Source organism: Amphiura filiformis, chromosome 5, assembly GCF_039555335.1.
Source record: "Amphiura filiformis chromosome 5, Afil_fr2py, whole genome shotgun sequence".
Lineage (NCBI taxonomy): Eukaryota > Metazoa > Echinodermata > Ophiuroidea > Amphilepidida > Amphiuridae > Amphiura > Amphiura filiformis.
This window is the reverse complement of record NC_092632.1, coordinates 14,739,546-14,761,907: the sequence shown is the minus strand read 5'-3', so window position 1 is coordinate 14,761,907 and position 22,362 is coordinate 14,739,546. Positions and strand designations below refer to the sequence as shown.

Genomic DNA, 22,362 nt, shown 5'->3' with positions numbered 1-22,362 from the left:
AACCTGTCGTCTATACTGCCGATCTCACTGAGGTAGTTTATCAACTACTCATCTACTGCTGATATCATGAGGTAGTTTATCAACCTGTCGTCTATATACTGCCGATCTCGCTGAGGTAGTTTATCAACTACTCATCTACTGCTGATATCATGAGGTAGTTTATCAACCTGTCGTCTATATACTGCCGATCTCACTGAGGTAGTTTATCAACTACTCATCTACTGCTGATATCATGAGATAGTTTATCAACCTGTCATCTATATGGTTGAATCCAACCAAAAGTGTCCACGGGCCAAAAATAAAAGTCCAAAATAAAAATGTCTCCATAATTTTTTCCTTTTGCCCATTGATTGATGGCATGTTGGCCTTATAGGAACCAAAAGTGCCATCACTAATCTTGAAAAATAAATCCAGGACGTGTGATAGTAAATGTGACATCAAAACCCAATGTTACCTACGAATACCACTAGGATGCTTTCACTATCGCAATACTTATCAACCTAAAACAAATGGAATATTCCCATTAACACTTTTTTTCGTGTAATGCAGACCACGGGGTGTCAGGAAAATGCTAGCTCAACCAGAAAATATTTGTTTTATTTTTATAACGCGATCAATATGATCTTAGTCAATTTATGCTAGTTTATTTTTGAAAATGAAGTTTAGGTCAGTTTCTGTATTTTATTTATCAAATGAGTATGAATAAATTTACATATTGTATAAGAACGAGTGGGATATCTGTTTTCAGGAATATTAGGAATTATACGCATACACCTAATGCTTTATAAAATGATAGGTGAAGAAACCCGGGTATTCGTAGGTAACTGACATTGTTTCGATGTTAATCATTGAACAAAATTATGACGTTTGATTATCTATTTATTGTTCTTACGTATATCAAACGCTTATCCTCAGATAATTATCGTACGTTTCAACTTGAACTTGACAAATCCGGTGGGACAGTGGTTGGAAATAGTAAAAAATTATCAGAATAGTACTGATTTTACCTTACACGGCGGTTGTTATCGTACTTTCTCCACAATACACTGCGTCATATAATAAGATTTTTATAAAAAAACAATTGAACAAGTTTCGTAGAGGGATGCATGTTGAAAATATTATGATAGCAAGAGGAGAAGGCTTTCCACGTGGGAAATTCTATAATTATGATGCAATAAAAAGTTACTGATTACATATTAAAAAGCTTTAATTGGATTTTAATGTTTCACTGACAATATTTTGGTGAAACAAGGCGGTCTGTAACTATAATCATGATAATACCATGCCTCAGTAATTATTAATGTCCAACAACATAGTTATATACACAATTATACAGTAAATTTGTTGGGAAGCCTGTCACCATCCTGCTATAACATTTTCAGCTATAGCATGATCCCTGATATTAAAGTCTTGCCCAAATGCTCTTTGTGAAATTTTTTATTTTTCTCTTCAATGATATAGCCATGAACAGATAAATCAGTAGCAACTACGATTACATACGGTCACTTATTCTACAAATCTACATCAACATATAGCGAACTATAACACCCTTATAAAACGTAACTAGCTGAGTATAACAGGGTGGCAAATGCACAAACTTCCCTGTTTTGATTATATGATGCCAACCCAACCATCGAACAAAATTGTGATGTTTGATTATCTAGTCTCTACAGATGACTTGGTTACACTAAATTTAAACTGATACAAAACTATATATATAGCCATTAACCTGTATACCTTTCTCAAGGCCGTAATTTAGATATTGTTTTTTAATTGTATCTCTAAACATGCTAAATGTAATGATAAGAAGTAGTATACATTTTCACAAAGGAAATGATGCAAGTAATCCAACTAGCATAACGGATTCCTGCAAAAGTAGGTTTTTGAGAAAATCTCAAAAATTAATTTTACATTACTGACTCGAGAAAGGTATATGATGTATATGCGGATATAGGTACTATGTCCTGTACAATGTATATGTTACAGTTTCCTCTTCTTCATTTTATGCAAATGACATTATCCATTTTAATATTCGTTAAGTATAGACCCACATGTTTTACTATAACATATAAATATATAATGGAATGTAGTCTTTAAAATATTATCATTAGAATGTAGAGTATGCTACAGAGAGCGAGCGATATCTAAACAAATTTCCATACTCATTCGATTGTACACTGTAGGGCCTACAGTCACATGAAATTCCGTTTCACTTATCTTTCATCCAATGACTTCTTCTTATATTATTTTTGCTTACCATATGACTAATGTTACCTTTTGTCAATCGCAGTACCATTGCCTTGGTTTTCCAATCTTTTGGGGAAAAAATCGTTATATAATCTTACATAGGCATGCTTCTCTATAGAACACGTATAAACGACACTGCAATACATTCATTTTCCCAGGAAATCCCTACAATTAAAAGTTTATGTAGATGAAACGTACTTTGTACATTGTGTCTATTAACCAAAATAAAATGATTGAATTCGTTAAAGTGTCCTGAAATACTGATTTGGGACTGGTTGAAACGTAAGTGTCAATTAGTCCCTAAAACTTTACAATCAGCATGATTATATAAAAGCATCAGGTGTTCTTCTCCATCAAAACGTTCTTCTCCATCAAAAACAATTTTTCATGGCGGTTTCCTATCCCTCGCATTCTACTTCGACGTCATCATAGTAACAAATTCTGCAATTCAGCAACATGTTTGGGGAAAAAAAGAGATACGTAAAATGATTAGCTGTGCAACTCACTTCCCTACATTGTTAACATGCATTCGGGCAAATGTATGCAGGTTTTCATCGGAGTGCATGGTTTAAGACGTCAAGCATAGAGCTACAGCATGACGGTAAGTCCCCATAATGCTTTTTGATATAAATAGGTGAAATATTTTACGAAATGTAAAATGTTTAAGGAAAGTTGACTCCTGGACTCGGTGCAACTTTTAAAACGGCTTTAAATTTGCTGAACCATCACATCAGACTAATAATAATTAGTGTATGTTCCTTACTTATTTATTAATCTTTATTGAGCCGAGTAAAATGCAGTGTGCAAAGTCAATTTAAATCAAAGACCCAGCTCCCGACCCGTTATATGTATGGGATCATCGGAGTTTGTATACCAGGCATGAGAATACATTTCAATGAAAAAAAAGGGAAAAGTGAGTAAAATATGCTCAAAACGGGCTAAAAAGATATAACAACGCGGAAATTTGGGCAAAAAAGAAGAAGGAATTCCTTTAAAAAAAAGGAACTTCTCAATGGCCATAATGGAGATCGGCAGATGGTATATAAAACTGTCAAAAATGTAATTCGGAATGAAAACTCACCCTCATAATTCACCTGACCATCACCATCAATGTCAGCTTCTCTAATCATCTCATCCACTTCTTCATCTGTTAACTTTTCCCCCAAATTTGTCATCACATGTCTAAGCTCCGCAGCGCTATATAACATTATTATATAGAACAAAATGAAAAAAAAAAGAAGAGACAATAAGACCACATCCAATCCATCAAATCACGCCACAAACGACCAACAGAGGATGCCTTCGCACCAAGTGAATGTGATCTATATTATGCCGTCTGAAAAACCTTACTAAGGTTTACTTTAAAAAAAATACAAACGGACATCCGTGATAGGCTTTCAAATTGTGACCCCATTCCATGATACCAAAGATTTAAATCTATGATGATACCCGTATTCAGTGACGAATGACGATGCCAAAGAAATGCCCCAAGCATTGGAACCAAAAAATGAAATTTATAGGCACCCCCCGGCCCCCACCAGATTTCACTTTGCGCACCCCCTGCTCATCTTAAGAAAACGATTATCGACACTGACCCTTCGGTAGTATATTCCCGACAATTTAAAGGTTTTCAAAACCGTATATATTTGAAAATCAGTCCATAAAATTTAAAAAAATTCCCCTCAAATGTCATAAAAATTTTACTTATTAAAAACAGCCAATGATCTGATATTCAGGATGGGGGCGGTGTGCAGATGCTTGATATAAATAATTACGAATTTGCGATGGCCGTAAGGGATCTGGAATGAGCGTTTTGACAGTATTTTTGTGGGACATGAGAGCACATCAGACATATCGAATAGCATTCTGAATACGAAGAGTGTCTTTCTGATATCAAATAATTTTTTTGAAATTCACGATAGAATATAAATTTTATGACAAATTATTAAAATTTGATATTTTTCACATTTTTGATATATAACAGTCCTCGAAGTAAATTTTATAATCTAATGATATATTCTTGAAGTGTATGTAGCTGGGAGGAAAAGCCGACGATCAATTGAAATTTGACCTTTCATATTGAAGATATGCATTTGTTTTGGGGGGAAAATCCATATCTTCAATACGAACGGTCAAAATTTTCAATTGATCGTCGGCTTTTCATCCCACCTACATATCATCAGATTTATATAGTTTACGTCAAGTAGGCCTACTGTTAAATATCAATTTTTAATCATTTGCCATAAAATGTGTATTACATTGCGAATTTCAAAAAAATCAATTCGATATGTCTGGTGTGCTCTAATGTCCCACAATAAATACTTTCCAAACGTTCATACCCCATCCCTTAATCAAGGGTGAATCGCGCGCATGAATATTTTTCATGATTGACACAGACTTTCAAAAATATGGGGATCCGCCATATCCGTATCTGCGACTTTAATATACCTAGTCCTTTATATTATTAAATGAGTTATCACAAAAGAAATTCCACTAAGAAGTGGTAAAACCACGTTTTACCTGTTATTTTACCAGGCTCAGAAGCATGCTTACTGCCCTCACATGCAGCATATAAATTACAATAATTATGTAAAAATTAAAATGTATAAATATTTATACATAACTAACGGGTCCCCGCTATAGGTGAGTAAATGGGAGCGTTCACTAAAACAGGAGGAATTACTGAACAGGTAGAATCATTGAAACGGTAAATTTTATTTATCTGAACCTGACCCTCCTTAAGCCTACGTTTCCATTTGAACTTCTTTCTTTCTTTTTAGTTTCTTCTACATGGGCCAATTTTGTTCCATTTAAAAACAAATTCTGCTGCTAAGCTTGCGATTTTCCGTTGACCATGTTTTTTTATTTATTCAATCCCGTTCCCGTTATTTTCTAAATCTGTCCTTTCTTACATTTCCTTTTAGCTTCTTTTTTTTATTTGCTGCATAGCTTGTGATTTCCGTTTTCATGTTATTTATTTAATTCTGTCCTCAGTTTACGATAAAGCCTGACGGTTTTAAATAGCCTTATACCGTAAAATGGGGTAACTTTCAATTCGGTCAGCGGGGTAACTTTGGTCGGTCAAATATATTTTTATAAATGGTCATATTTTCGTACAGCAATATTGTTTTTAGTCATATTTGGTATCAATTTGTTAAGAAATATATTTGGAAGAAATAATAGTCGCTCATGTCCAATTTCCTCGAAATTTACGAAAAAAAATCAGGATTTTTGACCAAAAATGAGCATTTTTTTTCCAGAAAAAATAAAATCGATATTTATTGAGCAAGGATGTGTGCTTGATTAATTTTACAAGGGGTCAAATGTCACAAAAAATAACAACTTGTCCATATACAACGAAGATCAATTTTTTTTTCCTTCATGGAATGTAATACTCTGACCAAAGTTGCCCCAAATGCGGGGTAACTTTGGTCAGGCTATTTTAACCCCTAGGGCACCCTTACAAAATTATTGAAAATCTATTTCAACCTCAAGGTGTAGAAGGGAACCCTAATGTCATAAAAAAAGAGATAATTAGAAATGTAATGGGTTTTGTTTGGAAGCAGTGGTTTAAAAACTGAAAAGTGCCCAAAGTTACCCCATTTTACGGTACTACCGTACCAGCTGTACGCCCGGGCCAAAATTAACATGATTAATATCATTCACGCGGGACTTCTGATGATAACTTTAATATCATGATTTAGCACTGATGACTGAGCCGTCAATAGAATTACTGAATGGTAATAATTTTTTTTATATTCTCGATCCCATTACATGTAATATGTAGGCCTATATGGTAAGCCCTATTTAGTCCCAAAAGTACACCAGTGTCTACAAAAAAGTTGATAAAAACGTATACATTTTATACAGCTCTTGGCTCTTCATTTTTTTCTCTGCGGGCCAATTAGAGGCTGCTGTGCAATACGGTGCTGATTATGAGCCCCTCTTGTGGGGTAAAATTTCCAAACGGCGAGTGGCAAAAAAAGCTTGAAAAATTGTATCAACAAAGTATTTTTTTAATTATTTTTGTGTATCAATATTTGCTCTAGATATCCCACAGCACTAATTTTTTAAAGACAGTTCTTGTTTTAAGGGGACACTACACTAAATCCTTCCGCATTTGGTGTAACTCATGGAAGAAAGAGGTGTGAGGGGCTATCATTTTCTTTGGAAGGGGGAATCCCAAATATACATGGGGGCCCGTGGGTTAGATTTTAAAAGGTATGCCAACATTTCCCGTCTCCCTCCCCTGCTCTCGGCCAGCCTAAATTTGCCAATTTTAAATGGCCTAGATATTATGATGCAGATTTGAATGTTTCTGTAGTGTTTCCTAAGCCTTAAAAAGATGCACTGTAAATGTTTGCCAAAAACTGCTTCCCCCCTCCCCCAGGACTAATAATTATTATACACCTGGTTACTTTCTTGTATTTACACATGTATTTCAATGGGACATACATTTAGTGATGTGCCCCCTTATAATGATTACTTTTTCATGTGTTGCCAGTGCATGAACTGGCAACCCTATCATTTTCATTTGATTTCTAAAATCACTGAAGCATAAGCACAGTAACTCACAGTGGAGCATGAGTATTCAACCCGGGGTATTCAACCAGCACTATACTAGACAAAATCTATAAAAATAAGTACTATCACCTTGCCCTGGCAACACTAACTAGCATTGTAAACAACTTGCACATGGTTTGAACATGATATCGATAGTGTGGGAGTTTTGGCAGAAATTTGTCAATTTCTGCAAGTTTTGTGAAAATCAATTGATACTTCCCATGCAGTAAGGATTATCAGTAGTAATACAGGAGCACTGCACCTAGAATATTATGGGATTGTGAATTGATACTGTGAAATAGCAGAAAATGTGAGTACTTGAAACTAAATTTGTGCATATCTCAAAACTCCATTTTGGACCATTTGGCCTGATATGCTGAGATAAAATAAATTATTTTTAATGTTTCCCGTAGCTGATTCATAAAATTTTGATATGCATGTGTTAGCTGATACTTCAAAGAAATAATATAGGGAATATTTGTGTCGATATAGTGGCACACTAAATTAATATTGTCGTTGCAAAAAAACGACATTTACCCTATCATTTTCATTGACATTCTGTGAACATGTAAGCTTACTGTTTCAAATCAGGACGACCTATCGAAAGAATAAATAGGTACATTATTTCATTGGTTTGTTTGTAACACATATCCGAAATCGCAATGAAATCGGACCCTCTCCCCATATTTTCCTGGCCTCTTTCCCAAAAAACCTCATGCTCAAGAAATTGAACACAAATTGAAACACTTACAAAGTACATTTGTGTATGAGCTATGACGTTATAAGTATTACAATAATAATCATTAGAGTGTCAACTGTAAGATGAAGTATGATTTTTAGGCCTGCCATGTTTATTTTTTGAAAAACAAAATATTTTAGGTGGCTACGTGCAGCCAATTTGCCTACACAAAATTTCAAAATCCTGCGTAACCTTAAACCAGTAGAATATTACGCGTTTTTTAAACGCAAGGTGTGGGCTTTGAACGGGAGGGGAGGGATGTCTTCGAATGTGTCTGTCGGAGCCTATAAGCTACATGTGTATTTGCAAAACGATGACTGAAGTTAATACTCGTACCTTTTTTCTGAAGCCGATATACCCGATGACCTCTTGAAAAAATCCTACCCGATGACCCCTTTTATGGTTTCGGCTACCCAGTGACCCTTCCATTTTTCTCCGAGACGATAAGTGTTTTCGTCCAGTTTTTCTATAATTTTGTCATCAAAATACTATTAAATAATGTATGCAAGTGCCCATTATAGGAATGGTCCGTAACGCATTTCATTTTCAATGCATAAAATTCCAAAAAAAAAGAAAGAAAATATTTCCAAATATTGTTCTCAGTTTCCCTATGTACATTTAACCAACAATTTGACACTTATCTGACAATAATTACATGTATTTAGGATTTGAAGCATAACATCATTAACCCTACATCGTGACACACACACAAGAAAATAAAAACAAAATTAATTAATCATAAAATAATTATCTCCCATCTTGGTTTTGGAACATGCACATAGGGCATTAAGCCATAATTTCCAGTTCAAAAGGTTACACAAAAATGTTATAGCATCAAATCTCGAGCCAAATTATGTGTCGAGATTAAAAAATATATCCCAGGGGATTGTGGTTACGTACCAATCATGTATTAGATTTAAATTAAATGTTACAAATTTAAAATCAAATCTTAATGATTAAATATTCAAATCTATAAGATAAATTTGAAATTGATTGGTCCCAAATTACAATCCTAAGGATTTATTTTTAAATCCTTGTAATTTAGAATGTGCCAGGAAGTAAGTTCGATGGTTCAACAGCTGATTAATGTTTTAGACTCCCCACGGCACCCACCCGCCCACATAACTTGTTGGTACATTATTTATGGAAACTGAAATTCTAGAAATGACACCTCTACTTGAAAGAACTTAGTCGAAAATAAATGTCATGACGCACAGGCAGTTTTAAAACATTCACAGCAGCCGCATATATTATACACGCAGCTGCCTCCTCTTTATTCCGTAGAATGATTGTCACTGTACATATCCTCATCTCGCTCGCTCGGCAACATATGAACAATAAAAAAGCAGTAAATTAATAATTATACAGGACATGTTATAAAACATCTTTGCAATATTTATAAATAACGTCCATGTTCTAACAGGAAACTAATGAAGCCTCTACAACAGATACAAAGTATGGATAGGTAAAGCGTAATCTCATCAGTAATTCACTGCTATGCTGTCGATCGGTCGGTCGCATTATGATGCACTTTGGAACAAGATGTACGGATGTCAAGGTATTCTAGCAGGTTGTATTCTTAACTTCAGAGATGATGCGGTTGATCACGAGCAAGCAGGTATAGCATCCTCCGCGTCGATCATGCCGGTTTGGCCAGTTACAACAACACGATAATGCTCCTATAGTCCTATTTTAGGAAAACGCACACTAAGGAATGTAAGGACCAACAGCTAGTATTATTTTGAGCTACAAAAAACTGTAATATAACATCAAGCATTATTCTGTGAAAGACATCTACTTTTGGTCATAATACCCAAAACATATTTATCCATGAGAAAATATAAAAAAATGTTTTATATTAAAATGATCAAGCTGGTATTGGAATACTCGATTAATTCAAAAACATTGTAGAATGATTTGAAAACGCGAGGCAAAGATGTTCATAATTTACGATCATTCCGATATCATGATAATTTAGCGAAAAAAACTAAACGGAATGTAAATATTAAACCCGCTATTTACGATTGCATACCTTTTGCAACTCAAATCTATGCAGCTATTTCAGATGTTAATATCCGTAGCTTCAGTAATAAGGATTTATTTATTCATATTTTAAATAGTAGAATTGAGATGAACTTCTAGTAGAATCGAGTTGAATCTAATTTTAATATAAATGAGCTGTTAAGATAGTAATCACACAAGTTACTCTTGGAATGTAACAGTTCAAATTTGGAACTTCAAAAATCATGACTTCCAAAAACACACGACGAATCGTCAGTTTTTATCATTAGAGTTGGTTTTTAAAAAGATGGCATTTCTATGGAGTTGTGTCGAATCCAAGTATCGCATTTTCAAGGCGACATCCAAGCCACGTTCTGGTAGGTAAACTGGACGAAACATCAACATTTGAACAAAATCAAATTCTCCATCCCAGTTGTTTCCGTTGTTTAATCCCGAACAGGCGACCAAAAATGAATTATGATGATATTCAATGGTCTCCAGAAAGAGACAGCGAATCATCCGGTATAAATGCCAATGTGGCTTAGTGTCAGTAGTAATAAATCCCGATGTAAGTTCAGGATGGTACTTTTGGTACTTATCGAAGTTAAACGACGTGGACAATGATTTTGAGAGTGAAAAAACTTGACAATGAAAACTTCATGATAGCAGTCAGAGCTTGTAAGCAACCCAATAGTCTCACGATATTACATGGAGCGAAGTGGGAAGCTCTGCATTATTTGCATACACAGAATCACTGGCATTTTATTTTGATGTCATCATGGTGACGAATTCTGCAAGGAAAAAAAATAACAAAGAAAAAAAAACCCATTAATTAAACTTAAATTTGTCAATCATAATAACACATGTAGCCTAGTCCATGAACATAGTGATAAAACGAACGCAAAAACTATGGGAAACATTCCAACAAACAATTTTTTATATATAACCATACGATTCGTAATTCTTACCTTCATAATTGACTTGTCCATCACCATCAATGTCAGCTTCTCTAATCATCTCATCCACTTCTTCATCTGTCAATTTTTCACCTAAATTTGTCATTACATGTCGGAGTTCCGCAGCACTGCATGAAAAACAAATGTAGACGTCTTGATTTATTATACGAGTATTTTGTTAGTCTCTTGCCAAAACCGGGCTTTTCAAGTTTTCAAATTTCGTGATCATAAGTCGCATTATGATTATCAATTGAAATTTGAACATTATTGAATAATGGTTATTTATTTCGTGATTAGGGCCGATTAGTCACATTACCATTTGAACATTACTGATCAAAGGTCACTATTGATATGTTACCCAATCGCAAGTAAGCAAATAAAGTAAGTACGTCTCCATGATTATTTGATTTCTAAACGTTATCTCTTGAAAGTACTTGCAAGTCATCAGTTTAATGAGTTAATTTTGGTAATGGTGCGTGACAGCGCCATTTCAAAATAATAAAAACATATACGGCCTAACGAATTTAGCGTAACACGTGTTGCATTACCTGATGAAACCGTTGCCATCCTTGTCAAAAACCCTGAATGCTTCCCTGATCTCCTCCTCACTATCTGTTTCCTTCATTTTCCTTGCCATCATGGTCAAAAACTCGGGGAAGTCAATTGTGCCATTACCTGCAAAAAAAAAATTCGTCACTCTCCTTTTTACCTCTTCAAAAAGAAATTGAAAATTATCACATTCTGGAAAGATTTATTTATTTAAAAGACTTAAATCACCAAATATATCAACGTAAATGGCAGGTTTGGAGGGGCTTATTTAATTAATGCATGCGATGATTTTTGTCTACACTATTATATTTGAGAATTGTGCTGTGATAAATTGTTCTGTCTATTTGTTTTGTATTGTTGTTGTTTTGTGTTGTATTAAAAACCCGGTAGAGTAAGATATGTAATATGTTTAAGGAATGAAAATTTGATTTGCCGGAGAAAAAAAAAATAATAAAAAAAAAAAAAAAAAAAAAAAAATTACCTGCAAAAAGTTATTAAAGGTTGAAATAAGTACAAATCAAATTATATAGTACTGTAGGGCTCCTTAGTAATTACAGTAATTTTATAAATTAATAACAAATTAATCTACTGAGTACTATACACATTTATTCCTCATCATTGGTCAAAAATTAAACTTAGTAGTCAACTACCGATACGTCAAGTCGTTATTACCTTTTAAAGATATCTACATTAGTAAGCCTCGGCCCTAAATAATACAACATACCGTCAGCATCTACTTCATTGATCATATCTTGCAGTTCAGCTTCTGTTGGATTTTGACCCAATGACCTCATGACTGTTCCCAATTCTTTTGTTGTGATGGTACCATCGCCGTCTTTGTCGAAGAGGGAGAATGCTTCCTTGAATTCTAAAAGAAAATAATGAGCAAACAATAGTTTAAAGGGAAGTTAAAGAAATTATATTGTAAAACTGTTACGAGTAAAGCATATTGCAGTTGAAAGCATCGTTGACGGCGCATGGGAATCACAAGTCAGCAGGGGCGTCGGTCACTAGACCAACTTGGGGTGGGGTGTACAGCATATTTTGCCGACGGAAATATTTTGCCCCAAATAAAATTGTGAATTATTTTATATTTTACTGTGTCACGCACTCTGTGTGCATTTAGATAAATAGAGGATCTTTGATAAAAGAAAATGAGCACGTCGTCTCACCGTACTCAAATTCATGATGACAGATAATGTATTCCATCTCATTATTAACATGTTATACACGAAATAAATAAATGCAAAATGATAAAATTTAACACTAAGTGTTACTTCAAGAGGGGCATGAGTGACCAAAAAAGTCCAAACAGGTATGAAAAACTCGGAGTAATTCGCCTTAAAAGGAGTGATGTAACAGGCTTTAGCAATAAGTGAAAACAATTTTTGAATGTATTACCAGAGAGAAGAACTGGTATTGCCCTGCACTATAAGTAAGCTGCGCTCATCACCTGTCATGTCTGCAATCATAGCTTGAATACAATACCTGTCTTTTCAAAGATACTAATCTTACAGGTGCGAGTGATCAGCATGATATGATTCAATGCAGATATACCGCGTGAACGTACCAGTGCAGCGCGGTATATTCAAAAACTGTCACCTATTGCTATGGTAGTTAATCCGATTATTACGTCACTTCGCCAGCGTATACATCCTCTCATGCTGGAGGCATTGTTGACCAACTCGCCAACATCCGTCGCACACACGAGCTCTGCCCACTCTGCCGCTAGCGGCGGTACACCTGTCAGATCATAATAATCGGGTAAACTACCATAGCAATAGATGAATACCATAGCATGATATGAATATTCTATAGAATTGCGATCCAGGTCTTAATCCCTGTTCTTTGACATTTATACGCTGGCGAAGTTACGTAATAATCGGATTAACTACCATAGCAATAGGTGAAAACAATTTTGAATATACCGCCCTGCACTGATACGTTCACGCGGTACCACTGCATTGAACCATATCATGCTGGTCACTTGCACCTGTAAGATTAGTATCTTTGTAAAGACCAGTATTATATTCAATCTATTATTGCAGACATACACAGGTGATGAGTGCAACCTGCTTGTGTAGTGCAGCGCGATATGTTCAACATTGTTTTCACCTATTGCTATGGTAGTTAATCCGATTTATTACGTAACTTCGCCAGCGTATACTGATCTATGGTTAAATCCATATGTACAGCGTGATCGTTGTAGTGCATCTATTGTAGTTAATCCGATTAATTATGTCACTTCTGCGGCAAATTGTGGTTCCGGACAAACGTAGCCAAAGAACACCATGATGTTTGTAAACTTTGTAATTAAAACCGGTAATTAAAATAATGCCTAAAAATATCAACTTACCAGCAATTTGTTCTTCTGTAAGTTGGTCAGCCTGTAAAATAGGTAACAGAAACATGGTTTTAAAATAAAAGCGACTCGACGGTATATATAATCATAATAAGGGGTCACGCACAACATGTTACATTTCCCCTCTTCATGATGATTGCAGTGAGTGGCGTACCAGTTTTTGTAACGTGAGGGAGGGGGGGGCACAAAAACCCCATTTTGTCAGGCAATGATTAAACTGACCCCACTCCTATATTTACAGGGACGGCAAATACGGGCGCACGACATTTCAATACTATAAATGCCCGATATAAATGCTGAAATGGGTCATAGGGCCTACTAGCTTTTGAAATCGAACTTGAAAAAAAACCCACCATAGCACATCGTCGCAGATTATTGCGGGGAGGGGGTCGCTACGCCAGATGTACTTTATGATTTTATATAATTATGAAACATGATATGTTGAATAGTGCAGTAGAAAAATTAGACATGTTATAGATATCATGCTATAAAAAAATCCATAGAAAACAAATACGGTATATTAGATTTTTAAATTAATTGCCCATAACAATATTGATTGGGTGCGCACAGATTGGTTAAATGGGAAAAATCAATAGTGAATGCTATGACAACCTGTGGCAGCGAGCAGCGTTTGTACAAAAAAAACGAAAATAAACCGCCCCCATCCTGATTTATGCAGCATTGTAACGTTAGCCTACATTTCGACCCATGATCTGTTGCTTTACATTAACGCATTTACCAGTGTTACGGTTAAAATAACCCTCTCGGAAGGGCCTCTTGGTAAGATAATACATAACCATAAACGGCACCGTCACAGGAGACCAACAAAAAAAATCGAATCGAATAAAATCGGATATCTAGATACAATAAGATTTTTTTTAATGGACAGGATACGCCCATATACCCATCATGACGGAAATCTTGAGAAAAAAAAATTAAAAAAACTATAAAAATAAACGACGGTACGATTAAAAAAAATAGAAAAAGAAAAGGTAAATGCTCGCGGATCCAAAATTGTCTCAAGTTGTTTCAGACTGAATCAAGAATCATCCATGCATCCTACACTACATCGTATAAAGAATGATACAATATTCACTAATTAATATTAGTTCACTTACCATTGTTGTTATTTATGGAGCAGTTAACTGGATAACAAAGCAGCAGATGGAAACGATATAGCGGGAAACGGGTTCAACCGATCTCTTCTAAGCGCAGTGAATAAATGACACTTGGGCAAATAACGTTGTGCTCAAGTGCAAGCGCATGCGGGCGTTTCGCTCCTTCTGGTGTTTAATTAGATATATATTATGCATTGCTTGCATTCATGAATCATTCATTTACAAATACGGGAGCGGTCTGTACTGCATTGCAGCATTTTCCCTTCACCTTTTGTTCAAAAATAAATAGTGTGGCCTCTTTGGTAATGTTTATGGTTTCTTTCAAAGGCGAGTTTAAGCTGTGCTTTAAACACACGCTCGGGGTGATATTCAATGTACGGTATTTCATGTTAGATAGCAAAGTACTCTTACAGGTGTCAGATGGATTGCTTACATGCAAGATAGTAAATTTTCTTTCACGCAAAGTGAGGCATCAAAAATGAATTTTACGAAATGATAACGCTTTTGCCTGCCGTCTTAATCCTGTGAGTGATTTCGAGCAGACACACAGTATGAAGTTCATGTAATATAGTATTTACTCGGTATATTATCATAATTCAACAATCTCACATATAATTGACGTTAGAGGATAAAGCGCCTCAGCTTTGCGCCTTTACCAAGCGGGCGAAATGTGATCGTTGATTGGTCGATTGTGGACTGCATTGCAGCACTGTTGTACTGCATATCTATCCCAGAAACCCTCGTAACATTGTCAATGCAGGTTGAAATTGCCCTTTAGCCGTTGCAGAAGCGAGTGAAATTTAAAAGTGATATTACATGTACAACCAACAACCACGTGTTAGATCAAATTGCTTTCTAAAAATTGATGACTGTTTTAGTCCGGGGGTTTAGTACACAATCATATCGTACCAACGGTAACGTAACGGTAAATTGTTATTTTTTTGTTATCTCGCATACATCGGGGCATAAATCAACAATAGAGCCGGCACGATTCCGGAACAAATCACAAATCCACTTGTCTTTTACCGTTTACTGCAAAACAGAACACATCATTAAAATATTGATTCAGTTGACTCCGGGATGTAAACGCGCACGACGTAGAAACTATGCGTGCCGTGCGCAAAAACTCGGATTAACTAGTACCATAGCAATAGATGAATACAATTTTGGGTATATCGCCCTGCACTACAAGCAGGTTGCACTCATGACTAATCACCTGTGTTTGTCTGCAATCATAGATTGAATACAATACCGCTCTTTTCAAAGATACTAGAGAGATTGCGATGTTCCAAACGCAGATGGACCGTACGTTTTCACGTACATTAATACGGTGTTAAATATTGCTAGTCTCGGTTCCAAACTGGATTGTGCTCATTCGTCACGAAGGAGAACAAGTCGGCTGGAATAAAGGCTATAAAATCTGATCTAATATAATCTAGGTCGATAGAGGGCAAAGTGATTGAAAAATTAATAGTAACCGCAAGCTACAGAGTCTCTGCATGCCTAATTCAAACAGCCCGCTTTTGATTTTGACTAAAATTTTGACTTAACATGCTGCTTAAACTTAATTGTATTGTTACCTACCATGGTTGTGCTCCCCAAATATTATAGTCGCCCAAAAACATATATGTTGCAGTACATCCATATATCATGACTTTACTTTCAAAGTGAGACTTTTTCGTCCTGAAAATTGGGCGCGTTGCATGAACTTCGACATGAGGTAAAATCAGCATATTTCAACGTAGCATCTGCGTTTTATACTATGTTGGAATCCAAAATGGGAAATCGCAATGTCATTTTTTGTACGCAAAGTATCACACACACAATCCAAATTTCAATGGGCAATCTCTGCATATGGACATCGCGTATAAATTTAGGAGATATTCAACACATCGCTGTACCTTTATTATAATGATTTGTTACAAACAAAAAGATCATAATAGTAATTAGACTTTCCTTCGTATGTTTATTATCATTGGCTGTCTTTAACATAAAAATTATTGAGAAATGGACAAATTTTGTGCATTTTCAACGATGTATTTCGCTCGTGGAAAATCTTCAAAACTGGCTAAATACGTGACCTCGCTTCGATACAGGAGAGTGGTTTTGAATAGATCAACGTACGTCCGAATCGCAATCTCTCTCATTAGCACAGGCGCGGTGCGACCGTGCGAGTGATCAGATATGGCTCAATGCATAGGTACCCGTGAACGTTGTAGTGCATGGCGATATAGTCAAACAGTGTATTCATCTATAGTATTGCGTACGTCACTTCGACATCGAATAAAGCAGCTTATACAGCGTAGGCCTACATCTAGTGCAGTGCATGTCTGCATGCAAATAATAGAGGTTACCCGTGTTCTATTAGAGAGCTTGCGAAATGATGTTACTTTAACTTTAACGTCTAGAGGATTATAGAGGATTATGTATTCAAAACCAAGGTGGTTTTGAATACATAATCCTCTATAATCCTCTAGACGTTAAAGTTAAAGTAACGTCATTTCGCAAGCTCTCTATTATCATATCAGCGACTGCTACACCTTGTTTAGAATTTTCAAAAGAAGTACCTGCATATGTAACCATGGCTGTTTCAAAATAGCCCGCCAAAGTCAGAAGTCGTGCCTAACCTTGTTTTTGAAATCAAATATAATGACTATTTATTGTGTGACGAAATTGGTTTGTTAGAAGTCACACATGAGTAACGTGGATAACCTCTATAGTTTTCACCTATCGCATATGGTATAATTAATCCTGTTACATCACTACTTCTACGGCAAATTCCAAGAAATCAGAAAATTTCGTAATAAAATGAACGCCAAGAGTACCGATATTGATATGCGTATTTTGAGAGCGAGTGTGGCAACCGCGTAGCTTTCGCACGTCAAAGCGCTCTACAAACACATGCGCGGATACTCAATACTTCAGTGAAGCTATCCGAAAGAGCGTTATTGCGACCATCATTGGATTTGTGTTTTCATTTCAAATATACTGACATTTGAGGAGATATTGACATTACAAACGTTCTTACGTAACAACCTTTGTCACATTTACCGTTTTCGATATCCTTCATAGAATTGTTTAATAAAATAAGAGCGTTTTTAAAGTGCAATGAAATAACGAAAATGCATACAATTTTCTAACATTGATGTTAGTTTCTTTGTCGCTTCATTCTTCATTTTCATAGGGGTCACATTTGATCGTAACGCTAGTAGGCCCCGGCAGTAGGTCTTAAACTTTGGTTTAAAAAAAAATTAAGTTCTTGCATGTCATGTGACGTTAATACGCGCGTGATTATTTTTTTAGGGGGAGGGGAATACTACACTGCGAGTCCTACACAACGGGCAGATAAAATTAGACGGGCACCGCACGGATCTCACAAGAGGTACGGTATTCAAAATATCTAGAAACTGTTCTTTTTTGTTTTGTTTGTCAATTATCAACCAAAATTAAGCATACTTCAAGTTCAAATAATTTACTTTACTTTACCTTATAAACCCATTTCCATCTTTATCAAATACTCTAAAAGCCTCTCTGATTTCCTCTTCGCTGTCCGTATCCTTCATTTTTCTCGCCATCATGGTCAGAAATTCAGGAAAGTCAATGGTACCATTTCCTGAGGAGGGTAAATTTTAAAAAAATGAAGCGTATACATTGTAGGTCTGTTATAAAAGCATAAAGAATAACAGCATACGGTCGATCCGTAGGCCTACCTGACGTTTTGCAAACAAAACATGTGTATATCTTTCTTCCATGGTATAAAAATGAAAATCATACACGGATAAAAAGCCCGGGATAAAAAGTGCACGATATACTTTTGAACCAGAAGAGTTATAGTTATACAATAGGCCGCAGGTGGTGACTCGATTGACAATCATTTTGCCATCAACGTGCACATTTTGGTATCGCATGATAGGCTAGTCAAATTCAGAAAAAATAGGGGGTTAATTCACCACTAATTACAACAGAATCCATTTAATCACCATTCATTTCAGAAAATCATATTTAATAACACATCGAAAGTCCCCAAAAATCCAAGTTGTGGAACATTGCCTAATTTGCCAAATCTTGTTAATGACCATCCCCAATGTATTGCTTTTGTCATAACCACTGCAAAAACAAGTGTTTATATTTAAACACCATATTGTGTTTATCAGAGCAACACTTAATAAACACATAATTCATGTTAATGGTCTAACACTAATGTTCATAAATTAACACTTGGTGTTATATTACAAACACTAATGTTTGTAATATAACACCAAGTGTTAATTTATGAACATTAGTGTTAGAACCATTAACATTAGTGTTACTGTTAGACCATTAACATGAATTACGTGTTTATAAAGTGTTGCTCTGATAAACACAATATGGTGTTTAAATATAAACACTTGTTTTTGCAGTGAGGATTCAGTATAGTTTGACGTATCTCCGATTTTCTTGAATTATAAGGGAAAAGGTCAAACGTCAAAATTTGCTGGATTCCCAGGGGGGTGGCAAAAAACGAAAAATTCTGATTTTAACTGTCATATATTTGGGACCAGACAGATCCAAGCTGAAGTAAAAAAGGCAAATGATAAAAAGTACACACGCTCAGAACACAAAGCATGAGCAAAAGAACAGTCAAAATCAGCCATTTCAGATCACGTCGACAGAGAAAATCATGTCATAAACTGGGACGATTCCAAGATCCTTGGACTGGACAGGGGCGACGCTAGAGGGGGGTATGGGACACCCCCTAATACTCAAATTTGTCGGCAAAAATGACTGCTTGTCGTCAAAACCGTGTGATTGTCGGCAAATGTAATTAAAGCTAGATGTGATTGTCGGCAAATAGCATACAATAGTCATATAAAAGAGACGACATTGTGCTGCTGTTAGGTTAATAGATATATTGTTAATGCTACTAATGAAAAACAATTCCCCTCCCCTTTTTTTTTAAGATTCTGGAGCGCCGTCCTGGCTAAAAAAATTTGGGTCTACAATTCAGAAAATATTTCCATCGGCAAAACATGCTGTACACCCCCCGAATCATATTGGTCTAGCGACGCCCCTGGGACGGGAGCATAATAGAAAGTCTAGGGAAGTGCGAGAAGCTATGGAAATAAGGAGAAGAGGGGGCAAGACCATGAACAGAGAGGAGGGGACATATTTCCTAAGTCACGTCTACGATCCTATTTTTTTTACCCCTGTGCATAATGATGGAAACCAGAATTTGACATTTATGCCTAATAACTCAAGGACTGTACATCGGAAATAGGTCAAACTATACTTTTTCTGAATCCTAATGAGAGGAATATAATTTGAATGTTTTATCCATAATTCCCCCAATTCTGAAATTTGAGAACTGCAAAGCAGCCATTTTAGAAATATGCAAATTAACATTTTTCCCGTGTCCTTTTTTTTTGTCCTTTGTTGTTCGGCATGTGTTCGGGAGGGTGTTTATAATCACTAGCAAGCAAAAACATTGTTCCATTTTTGTCTACTCGGGTGCGCCCATTTTGGTACTTATAAATTGACTCGCCTATATCCGAACTTTTATATCCTAGCTGGTGCCTGATGAGAACTGATGAAAAACACCAAAGTTAATATTAACCTTCATATAGTAATAAATTGAACTGATACATTATCATTTTCACTTATCCACTATCCAGTACCAACAGCTACCGTAAAATGGGGTAACTTTGGGCACTTTTCAGAGTTTTTAAACCACTGCTTCCAAACAAAACCAATTATATTTCTAATTAACTCTTTTTTGTGACATCAGGGTTCCCTTCTACACCTTGAAGTTGAAAAAGATTTTTTAATAATTTTGTAAGGGTGCCCTAGGGGTTAAAAATGACCTGACCAAAGTTACCCCGCCTTTGGGGCAACTTTGGTCACAGTATTACATTCCATGAAGGAAAAAAAAATTACAAAATTGATCTTCGCTGAATATGGGCAAGTTGTTGTTTTTGTGACATTTGACACCTTGCAAAATTAATCAAACACACATCCTTGCTCACAAATATCGATTTTATTTTTTCTGAAAAAATGTAAAAAATGCTGATTTTTGGTCAAAATCCCGCTTTTTTCGTAAATTTCAAGGAAATTACACATGAGCGACTATTATTTCTTCCAAACATATTTCTTAACAAATTGACACCAAATATGACTAAAAACAATATTGCTGTACCAAAATATGACCATTTAAAAAAATATATTTGACCGACCAAAGTTACCCCGCTGACCGAAGTTACCCCATTTTACGGTACCGACTTACCATCAGCATCTACTTCATTGATCATATCTTGCAGTTCAGCTTCTGTTGGATTTTGACCCAATGACCTCATGACTGTTCCCAATTCTTTTGTTGTGATGGTGCCATCGCCGTCTTTGTCGAAGAGCGAGAATGCTTCCTTGAATTCTAATGAACATTTCAAATAGTTAATTACCTTCAGGGGGTACCCCTGGCCAATTTTTTGCCTATTTCTCAAAAATTATAGCGCATTGGTGGCACTGAAAATTCAGCAACTCAAGGCAAGTAGTTATTGATTTATTGATCAAATATTGGTTTTCCCTTATTTTTGACTGTAACTCCACAACTGTTGTCTGTGCTGAAATAAAAATTTCCAATGCTGTAGTTGTAGTCCTTGCCCTATACATATCTTACTTGTCACAAATGCGCTGTAATTTTTGAGAAAAGTGCAAAAATAGGCACAAAATTGGGCAGGGGCGTATAGGCCTACCCCTTTAAAATTACTTGGTTCACAAAATGTAAACTATACCGTACCCGCATGTAAATAAATTATGTACATTGCCGGGGTACATTGTAAATAATGTGTACCTTGCTGATATTTAAGTGATATCAACATAAATAAATAAAATCATAAAAATTCGTATCAAGTTTCAAACATTTATATTTTATACCATTATATAGTTCACTGTTATTGTTCGTTTGCATGTTGTTTTTTGCAGAAAGATGATCTAGTTCATGAATATACTCACCAGCGATCTGTTCTTCAGTAAGTTGATCAGCCTGTAAAATAAGAATTCATAAAGATTTTCATGACTCAACTATTTATACTCCCAATTCAGAAAACAATTTTTTTTTAAATTAGAAAAATACCCGGGGGCTCACTTCAATATGGATAGGGCTGACACTTTCACAGTATAAAGGGGCATTCGGTGAGAGCAAAATATGGGGTCATTGGATGAGCTGAGAGCATCATTTTTGGCATTCGGTGAGAACAAAATGTACAAAATATGGGGTCTTTGGGTGAGAGATGGACCGTTTGGACCTAAGGGACATAGGGTGAGAATATGACCTTTTTTTAAATGGGACCCGGTCCTAAGGCTTTGGGTGAGAGCTAAAAGAAGCCTTAAACATTAACCCTAACACTGAACCCTGCTTTTTGATATCGGAAGTCAAAGAAGATACGAAAAAGGAGAGAAAGAAGAAGAATTTTTCACTTGGCACCCCCGGGATTCGAACCTTTGACCCCCCCCCCCATGCAAACCACACGATCATGGACCGGTATAACGGGTAGCTACACGGGTTATCACTGCCCGGCCAGCATCAATTCCGTGAGCATAATAGGCCTAACACTTAAGGTGATTGCGTCATCGCAGACCCTGGGGTTCATGCATGCGCAGAATTTTTCATCGTGGTATTTTGTGGTTTTCAAGGGTGTTAAGGTTAAATTTCTAGCTCTAAATGGCTTCACATGGCTTTGTTATTTCAAAATATAAAGTAACAAAATGAAAGTTGCTGTTCTAATTGAAAAATAAGGTATCTTTAGGTGAAACAAATGGAACTGAAAAATAAGGGGTCTTTGGGTGACAGAGCAT

General features: G+C 35.8%; 2 protein-coding genes across 2 annotated transcripts; both read right to left on the bottom strand.

Moving 5' to 3' along the window:
- Positions 1-1,310: 1,310 nt before the first annotated feature.
- On the bottom strand, positions 1,311-21,578 carry LOC140152695 (calmodulin-like). The gene is made up of 5 exons (XM_072175155.1): positions 21,520-21,578; positions 20,795-20,938; positions 18,022-18,148; positions 3,329-3,444; positions 1,311-2,688 (listed from the first exon to the last, which is right to left on the bottom strand). Exons 2-5 carry the CDS (start codon positions 20,862-20,864, stop codon positions 2,660-2,662), a joined length of 342 nt encoding a protein of 113 aa, XP_072031256.1. The 5' UTR covers positions 20,865-20,938; positions 21,520-21,578; the 3' UTR covers positions 1,311-2,659.
- LOC140152692 (calmodulin) lies at positions 8,771-14,690 on the bottom strand. The gene is made up of 6 exons (XM_072175154.1): positions 14,536-14,690; positions 13,412-13,442; positions 11,780-11,923; positions 11,055-11,181; positions 10,519-10,634; positions 8,771-10,341 (listed from the first exon to the last, which is right to left on the bottom strand). The coding sequence occupies exons 1-6, from the start codon at positions 14,536-14,538 to the stop codon at positions 10,313-10,315; spliced, it is 450 nt and encodes a 149-aa protein (XP_072031255.1). The 5' UTR covers positions 14,539-14,690; the 3' UTR covers positions 8,771-10,312.
- Positions 21,579-22,362: the final 784 nt, after the last annotated feature.

Excerpts from the sequence above, each read along its gene's own strand:
- LOC140152692 (XM_072175154.1), bottom strand. Across the intron at positions 11,924-13,411 it reads TACAGAAGAACAAATTGCTG|AATTCAAGGAAGCATTCTCC; the intron begins GTAAGTTGATAT and ends ATTTTCTTTTAG. Across the intron at positions 10,342-10,518 it reads TGGACAAGTCAATTATGAAG|AATTCGTCACCATGATGACA; the intron begins GTAAGAATTACG and ends TTTTCCTTGCAG.
- LOC140152695 (XM_072175155.1), bottom strand. The coding sequence starts at position 20,864 with ATGAGGTCATTGGGTCAAAATCCAACAGAAGCTGAACTGCAAGATATG. Across the intron at positions 18,149-20,794 it reads CAATGAAGTAGATGCTGATG|GAAATGGTACCATTGACTTT; the intron begins GTAAGTCGGTAC and ends TACCCTCCTCAG. Across the intron at positions 2,689-3,328 it reads TGGTCAGGTGAATTATGAGG|AATTTGTTACTATGATGACG; the intron begins GTGAGTTTTCAT and ends GCTGAATTGCAG.